Source organism: Xiphophorus couchianus, chromosome 21, assembly GCF_001444195.1.
Source record: "Xiphophorus couchianus chromosome 21, X_couchianus-1.0, whole genome shotgun sequence".
Lineage (NCBI taxonomy): Eukaryota > Metazoa > Chordata > Actinopteri > Cyprinodontiformes > Poeciliidae > Xiphophorus > Xiphophorus couchianus.
In genome coordinates, this window is record NC_040248.1 from 11,995,322 (window position 1) to 12,004,718 (window position 9,397).

Below are 9,397 nucleotides of genomic sequence, written 5' to 3' on the forward strand. Positions count from 1 at the left end.
AAGGCCTTGTATTAACATATGTATGGACCTTTCAGACCATACATATGGTCTGAAAGGCCATGTGTATTTATAGAAAGTAAACTTGATGTAATTTCAATTAAATAAAAACGTATCTAGGTGCACTATGTTGAGTTAAACAAAACTGATCCATTGCACTATTAAAACAAGCAAAAACGTTTAAAAATTCATATCTGCATGAAATTGTCCTATAATAACAGCTTCGTAAAAACATCACTACTGTAAGTTACTCGTGATAGTAAGGAAAACTTTATAAATGATCTGTGTGGGACTCCAGATAAAGTCTTTTGCATTTAAGCTCTTCTCAGATCCTAACGAGCTAACCAGGCCGGCAGCTGTGAAGTGTTAGATAATGGGTGGAGGTCACTGCTGGATGTGGCACAGGGGCAGCCAGCTGACAATCAGAGATCACCGGGCAGAATATTTGCATAGTTGGCATAAAATTATGTGCAAGAAATCGAACGTATTAAGAGTTGTACTGAAAAATAAAGAAATGATTGCCAAAGTGTTTCACATGCAAATCTGACAGTGAGAATATATTACCAAGAAAGTCTTCAGCTTGGAAGGAAGGTCTCAGCATTCAAAACATGTCAAAAATGTCTATTAAAATAGATGTATAAATTATTGGATTTCTTCCCTTGTTTCTTGAAGATTTTTCATCTCTTCTCCAAAACAATTTGTTTTTGTTGGAGACGTTCGGATTTTTTTTTTTACTGTATTGGTTTTCAGCTTCCTCTCAAAATCCAAACACATGCATATGTGTTGCTAATAATTTATTTAACATTGAAGCCTAAAAAGTTTGTCTAGGCTTTTTAGTCATTCAATTCATTTAAACTAATATGAGGGTGTGAATGAGTGTGGATTGGTTTGTCTCTCAGATGTATCTGTGTTGCATTTGTACACCATGAAAAGGTTTTAAAGAATTATAGACTGATATATTTCACTTAATGCTCTGAATTTATATGATACGAGCTTCGCTTATTGTAATAATTTACCACATTTTTTAAAAACTTTTTGACAAAATTTTATTTTCTTGAGTTGTATTAGTCAGTCACAGATTAGCTATGTGCGCCATCTTCTGGCGACCCAAAACATTGCAAAGAATGTAGGAAAGAAGATGAATATGTTTTGACTTTAATCAAGAAAAGGAGATAAGAACTGTACTGTGACAAGAAAGTCTTTGGTTTTCATTTTCATCCTATGTGATAAATGACATGTTTTCCTTAAAATTTTTTTAGCAGATTTAGATTTTTTTTCAAAGCAGGGAGAAAATGTTTGCAAATACAAAATGAAGTCTGGTTCTCTGGTATTGGAGATCTTACCCAGAAAGAAAGAGGATTTTTCCTCCTCTGCCTTCAGTGCTGTATGTAGCAGGTACGAAAACTGATTTTAACGTAAAGATTTAATTGATTGTTTCCACACATTATTTACACATTGACAACTTATGAAGAGTATTCATACACAAACTGTTCACAGAGCAGCTTAATGTGTGATTTTTTCTCATAATAAAAATCCGTCCCTGCAACATATTTGCTACAAACACACCTTAAAAATTGGAAACAGAAAAGACTTTCAGTAGCCCTTGATATTATACACCCACTGGGACCTTTGCTTCCTTGCACAGTCGGTTTTTCCCCTCAGTAAATTCAGCTGTTCTGTAAGGGACTGAGCTATGTGGATGGACCGTAAAAATAACATTGGTGTTAAACTATTTATTTTCTTTTCCTTCCTGGCAAATAGAGCTTCCTACACCATATGGATAATTCATGTAAAGTAAACAAGTATTTTCTTAATTTGTTCAGGAAAGCATTAAAAAAGCAACGCTCCCCTCCTCCCCTTTCCTTTCAAAGAAATGGTACAGTCCACCAACATTAGCTCAGCTCTGCTTGAATTCCTATCTGGATCACACACAGTAAGTGGTTTTCTCGACAAGTTTAGTTTGATTTCTGTTTTAAAGTCTGCCATGGACATAAAATGTGGGGGGATATCCCATGAGACAAAGGATGCCGATGAAAATGTTCAGCAGATCTGTGATAAAGTAAGCACATTCCTCTACTGCCACACCTATTCGGACATGAACCCTTCCTACTCTCTGGGGTGGTTAATTTTTATGCTGTCTCCTTATTTTTCCTCAGGTGAGGCCTGATGTGGAAGAGAAAGCAGGGAAGACCTATGATGTTTTTACAGCCAAGAACTACAAGACTCAGCTTGTAGCTGGGACAAACTACTTCATTAAGGCAATTTTATCTGTAGAAGTTCAACTTTAGTTTAAGGCATCCTGTCCTTGATAGTGAAGTACTTTAACCATTGAGTCCTTTCAACATCCAATTGAACACATAAACTTTCAAAATTAACAGCTGGCAAGTTATTGCATTTTAATTTATTAATTTACTATGGCTTAATGCTTTGTGCTCTGCAGAAACTATTTTACATTTTGTCACATTACAACCACAAGTTTCTGCGACATTTCCAATGCTTTTAGAAACATAACAGACCGAGAGAAAGTAGTATATCATTTTTACTTTGACTCCTAGTACTCCTACATATTGAGACTGCTTTTATTCCTCTGTTCTTTGGACAATAGCTAAAGCTGAACTTGAATGTCCCGTTCTATCTCATGAATATACTTTCTGCCAAGCTCTTTTGCACAAATATAAAGAATGGTTGTCTGCTTCCACGTTTGATCTGTACTTAGCTTCTCCCATCTCCCCAATAAGTCTAACCAATTTTTATGTCCCTCCCAAAGAATACCATACTCACAGCATCATGCTGCCATCACCATTTTTCACACTTCCTCAAATGGATTGTTCAAAATGATGTGCACTGTTAGTTTTTATGCAAGCCAGAGAGCTTAGCTTTGGTCTTCCCTGATCAGAGTAGCTGTAGTTTACTAAGATTGAATGATCTATGTCTAATTAATTAGCTGACTAGATTATAGTTGTATCAGAATATATACATTATGCACTTTTTGGATTTATATTTGTACAGAATTTTTGAAAATGTTTCACTTTCATCTAATATGGAATCCCCAAAATGCATTCAAGTTGTAATGTGACATAATGTAAAAAGCTCCAACTGTCAGTGATTACTTTTAGAAGCTACTGTAAGACACCAATTTTGCCACAAATATAAAGAATGGTCGTCAGGTAACCACATTTAGCATTAATTACATTGTTTTTCCCCAACTGAAGGACATCAACCTGATGTCACTGCATGCAGACTCTCCTTTACCATTTTTAATACATGAAAGGATTCTGTTTAACTTAGTTTATTGTGTCCCTTTCAGGTCCACATTGGTGGAGATGATTACATTCACCTCCGTGTTTGGAAAAAACTCCCATGTTATGGAGGAGATCTTAAGCTATCAGACATACAGGTCTCCAAGAGCCACCATGACTCCATTGATTACTTTTAAAAGGTTCACAGTCCAGGCACAGGATCCGGCGGCCAGCAGTGAAGACATCAAATCATCAATATCCAGCAACGATGAGGCAAAGAGAACCTCATGTATTAGTAAAATACAGCCATCAGCTTTTGTAAACTGTTTACTCCTCTTTATCTGTGACAGCTTACTTAGAGAGAATCTTGAAATTAACTCCTGCAAATCACATGTTTTAAGATGTGGTTATTCTGCCACGCTTCCTGCTTTATGACTTAAAAATATGAGCCTGTAAGCAGTTTGGTAATCCCTGATCTTTACCATTATTTACATCTCGGTTGCATCTTGTGACTGATGTTCCTTATTGTTTTGCACGCAATACTCCCTGCAGACAAATGATGACTCATATGTCTGCAGCTTGATGTTCTTAAGTATATTGCATATGAAGAACATACCTCAATGGAGTGCAGCTTCATCGGGGTTATTATTTTTTTGGATGTGAAATTCAACAACTCCTGTAATGTAAAAGTAAAGGTTTTTTTTTTTTTGGTTCAGTTGTAAAAATGTATGATTGTGGTCGATATGAATGGAATGGAGAAATTTTTTCTTAGGCTGTTTAAAGAACTTGGAAAATTCTGAAAGTTAATGCTATTGTGTCATTTAATTGCTGCAACTCTATGACAACTCCCTAATGCTCAACAGTCTATTGTTTTGTCTCTTTAGATGTCTGGTAACTGAATAAAACTGGTTCTTTAAATGCAAATAGTTTTCTTGGAATATAATTCAAACTATTGACAGACGACTTGGATCCAAAGTTGCTCCTTATCTTCTCACACTTCATTTAATAACTCTACACTCTAAAAACACTTCATTTAATGTGTGATAGTTTCTTGATTTTAAGGTGGTTACTACATTGTATTTATTTGTTCATATGTTATTCCAGCTGGGATTAAAACATATTGCTAGTTAATAAACGACACAATAAACTTCAATTCAGTATCTGTGACTGAAAAAAGGGGGAACGGAGGGTGGAAAGAGGCAAAGAGGAAGGAGAACTGAGTGAGGTGTTTGGTTTCTGGGTTTCACCATGACTCATGTTTGTCCCAAAGCTCTCTCCTTATTCCGCTATTACCAGGAGAACTGGGCCTCAAAATTAAGCCAGCTGTGTCAGTGAAGGATCCACTCCTCGCTCTGAACCACGCGAGTCAGATGAGGGAAGCATGTGAAATGTAGAATGCCTGTGCCTTTAAAAAGAAAAGCGTAGAAAGTTTAAATCAATACTATATCAATGCTGCTTAGCCTCCATTTAGAAACCAATGCAATTGTTTGTTCATTCTACCATTGTCATCGGAGTCTAAATTAAAATAAAAACACACCTCTCTCCCCTTTGTGATGGTACACTCCAAGGCGCCGCTGCATCATGTGATTTACTGACTCAACTTAAAAGCCTCTCAGACAGACTGGTTGGATATTTCTTGGTTTTCTGTCGTTTATCGCATTTGTACTGAATAGTCAACATGCTGTGTGGAGGTACAACAGCAGCGGCGCAGGACGCCACGGCCGAAATTCAGGAGATATGTAATACAGTAAGGGAAAACCTGCTTCTTGACTAGAAAATACTGCAAATTAAAAGCAGACCTGCTCAAATCAGCCCTGTCTGACTTTTTCCTTGTTGCTGTCTCGTTGTTTTTCAGATGAAGACTAAAGTGGAGCAGAAAGCAGGAAAGACCTATGAAACCTTCACCGCCAAGAGCTACAAGAGTCAGGTTGTAGCGGGGACCAACTTCTTCATAAAGGTAGATCAGGCAGATCACACATGACTGCGCGATGTTATGTGCAGATGCAACCCTGAAAGCTTTTACATACATTAAATGCCTTATTTTCTCTCTGATGATCTATGTGGTTGGCTGCTGGAAACAGTCAACAGTACTTGTAGTTACTGTCTTATTAGCAGTTGACAGCAGAAAGGATCCCAGATTTTTTTTTTTTAATTGTGTGAATCTGCCATGACTCATCCTTTCCTTACGATTCGCCTAGCATGACCGAAACCAGAGGCGTAGATACACAGCTACTACTATTGAGACGGAGTCCCTCCTGTGCAAAAGGTGCAGGACACCTTTTGGTTTGCCGGATATAACCCGGAAACAGATTCAGACCAGCACCAAGAGAAATGGAACAACTGCTTTGTTAGCATTTGTAGTTGCATTTTACAAGTCTTTATCTTTTTCGTGTTTCGTCCTCCGTTGCACGGGATTCAAGTCTAAATTTAATCACTTTTAACGCTTCTTTCTTTGATACATACCGTAGACAAACACAATGTAACATTCTGTGTGCATCTAACATGCACTAATTGCAAATTGCTAAGCTATGAGCGAGTGGAACTACAAAACAAACAAATGCATCGTGGGTAATGTAGTATTAAGTGAGGGCATGCATTTAACACACAAACTAGTGCATAAACTCAAAGTAGAAGAACCATGCAGGCTTTTTATTTATTTATTATTATTATTATTATTTTCACTTTTTAAGACAAAAAAAATCCGAGGTTGCAACTCTTAATGCATTAGATAGAGCACAATCTCTCCATTGTTTTTGTTGTTTGTGTCATCTGTTGTGACAATATGAAAAAGTTCAAGTAGTATTACATATTATTATACATAATTAAGGGTTTGCCCAAGTGAGTGCAGTGTAAACTGTTAGCTTTAATTGTTTTCAGGTCCATGTCGGAGGTGACGAGCATATTCACATCCGTGTTTTCAAGAAACTCCCATGCCACGGACAGGATTGTGAGCTGACCAATATTCAGCTCTCCAAGAGCCACCAGGACCCCATTGAGTACTTCTGAACAACAGGCTTTCCAAACAACCCTCCAGTGCCTACACACTGCGTCCTCCATCTAATCTTCCCCAACCACGTCATCTTTCTACTCTCATACTGTAGTAACTGACCATGTGTTCAGTGTGGATCATGAATGAAATCTGTTACGGAAATCGTTTTGTACCATATGTTTGAATAAACGAGTGAAAATTGAATTTTGACTTGTTTTTCTTCGCCCTTGCTGTTGTAGTTGCCTAAGATCTCAAAATATGAATATGGTAGATATATGGGAAAGTAGCTGAAACATCTTTTCCTCTTCATCCTACAAGAGTAAATTCACAAAATGTACCGTCTCCTGAACACAGGCATCCTAACAACTGTTTACTTTCGAGACAAAAGTCTTAAATGTTTTTAAAATGAAGAAAAAGCAGAATACTTGAGACACAGCTTTCCTTTCCCGGCTTTTATCATCCTGTTGCACAACCTGCAGAGAAGTGGACTTTATGCCTTCTTGTAGGAAATGAGCCACATTGCAGTGGCAGGCACAAAATAATCTTCCTTATTGTCGGTCTGTTGAAAATGTTAGAACTGTTGATGTGGCTTCAGGCACTTTATGGATTTGTCATAAAATTCTCACATAATTTCATTTCTATTACTCAAAGTTTGTGTTTTTTTTATGATTTGAATTTGGTCTGTGCCATAAACAAAATCTTTTGGCAGGTTTGCATGAGAATCAATTTTATAATCAGCATTTTGAACTCAATGTCTTTGTAAGATTGTATTAGTTTCATGTCTTGACAAGCATATATATTGAACCATGAATCTCACCACACCCCAAAGAAAAATGATACTGTCACATGCTGGACATTCCCTGCCACTGTGTTGGTGGGAACAAGTTTTTCTCCACATTTTAAAGAACCTGTTGACTCCACCTGAGATTGTTTGTGCTTTCGGTGAAAGATCGTTGGTTGTCCTCTGGCCTATTTTTCAGACAAGTTGAGCTTTGTTTGAACAGCTTTTTTTTTCTTAAGCAAAATCAGAATTTACTCAGGCTATCTTTGTTTAATATTTAAATGAAGTTGATTATCTAAAACAGTCACTTTGACAAAAAAAAAAACAAGAAGCAAAAACAACAAATCTGAGGGGTACATACCATTTAACATAACAAATTTCAGCTAAAAAATAATGAGCCAAGTTGCAGACTCAGATGTTGCCATAGAGATGGTCATAAACAAAAGTACACCATTCTCTTATTAGAAACTGTGCAAGCATATACTAAAAGTATTCGTAAAGAAAAAAAGTTTGTTCTGTAACCTGAACCCAAAAGAGAGCAGCTCAAATTTACTGAAAACGCTGAAGTGAAGCAGAAATCTGAGTAAAAGTTAGGCTGCTAAAATAAAGGCTAAAAACATTAATTGTGAAAGAAACCTCCTAATTTTAAAATTCAGCAGACACTGAAAAGGCAAAGCTAAGTGTCAGCATGGAAATTCTTGCAAAGGCAAAGATGATTAACCTGCTGGTCAGAGCAGACTTAAAGGTTTTATTGTCCTCGTTTGAAAAACGTGGGCAGCTCCCTGTTGTGCCTGAAACCACCACAATAAGGTGACTGTTGGAAATAAAAACCCAGTTGTTGGGTGATTATAAAAACTTATGTTGCATGCTACGGGGACCTGTATTTGGATGCATTTTTCAAGGGATAATTGATGTCAAAATTCTGTTTGTCGTCATTCAAGATGAGGAACTAATTAACTTATTTTCTCAATGTTGAAAAGTGCTGATCCAAAGTTTTTGTTGTTTTTTTAACCGAAAACAGTCTATTTTTTACATTTTCCCTTCATCACTCTAGCCAGCAGAAGAGAAATAATGTCCAGATTCAGTGGTTGTGCTCCTGTCTGTTTTTGTTCTTTCCCTGGTTCACCACACCTGAATGAATTGATGGTTCATTCATCAGCATGGTTCTGTCCTCTGTGCTCTTTAGTTCCTTGTATCAATGATGGTTGGAGGGCTTCCCATTTTCATTATTCTTCATTTATTTTGCCTGCAGCTGCACCCATTTTGTTGTTTTACCATAATACACTATATATATACAGTACATATATATATATATATATATATATATATATATATATATATACCATATATACCAAACCTTTGGTCTGTACTGTATATATATATATATATATATATATATATATATATATATATATATATTGGTCTGTACTGTATATATATATATATATATACAGTACAGACCAATATATATATATATATATATATATATATATATATATATATATATATACCAAACCTTTGGTCTGTACTGTATATATATATATATATATATATATATATATATATATATATATATATATATATATATTGGTCTGTACTGTATATATATATATATATATATATATATATATACAGTACAGACCAAAGGTTTGGTATATATATATATATATATATATATATATATATATATATATATATATATATATATATATATATACCAAACCTTTGGTCTGTACTGTATATATATATATATATATATATATATATATATATATATATATATATATATATATATATATATATATATTGGTCTGTACTGTATATATATATATATATATATATATATATATACAGTACAGACCAAAGGTTTGGTATATATATATATATATATATATATATATATATATATATATATATATATATATATATATACCAAACCTTTGGTCTGTACTGTATATATATATATATATATATATATATATATATATACCATATATACCAAACCTTTGGTCTGTACTGTATATATATATATATATATATATATATATATATATATATATATTGGTCTGTACTGTATATATATATATATATATATATATATACAGTACAGACCAATATATATATATATATATATATATATACACCAAACCTTTGGTCTGTACTGTATATATATATATATATATATATATATATATATATATATATATATATATATATATATATATATATTGGTCTGTACTGTATATATATATATATATATATATATATATATATATATATATATATATATATATATATATATATATTGGTCTGTACTGTATATATATATATATATATATATATATATATATACAGTACAGACCAAAGGTTTGGTATATATATATATATATA

The 9,397-nt window shown here is 34.1% G+C and overlaps 2 protein-coding genes across 2 annotated transcripts; both read left to right on the plus strand.

The window, feature by feature from the left end:
- The first annotated feature begins 1,865 nt into the window (after positions 1-1,865).
- On the plus strand, positions 1,866-4,160 carry LOC114137057 (cystatin-B-like). Its single transcript, XM_028005564.1, has 3 exons — positions 1,866-2,056; positions 2,154-2,255; positions 3,305-4,160. The coding sequence occupies exons 1-3, from the start codon at positions 1,871-1,873 to the stop codon at positions 3,431-3,433; spliced, it is 417 nt and encodes a 138-aa protein (XP_027861365.1). The 5' UTR covers positions 1,866-1,870; the 3' UTR covers positions 3,434-4,160.
- A 646-nt stretch (positions 4,161-4,806) lies between these two features.
- LOC114137058 (cystatin-B-like) lies at positions 4,807-6,429 on the plus strand. The gene is made up of 3 exons (XM_028005565.1): positions 4,807-4,983; positions 5,092-5,193; positions 6,114-6,429. Exons 1-3 carry the CDS (start codon positions 4,915-4,917, stop codon positions 6,240-6,242), a joined length of 300 nt encoding a protein of 99 aa, XP_027861366.1. The 5' UTR covers positions 4,807-4,914; the 3' UTR covers positions 6,243-6,429.
- The last annotated feature ends 2,968 nt before the right edge of the window (positions 6,430-9,397 follow it).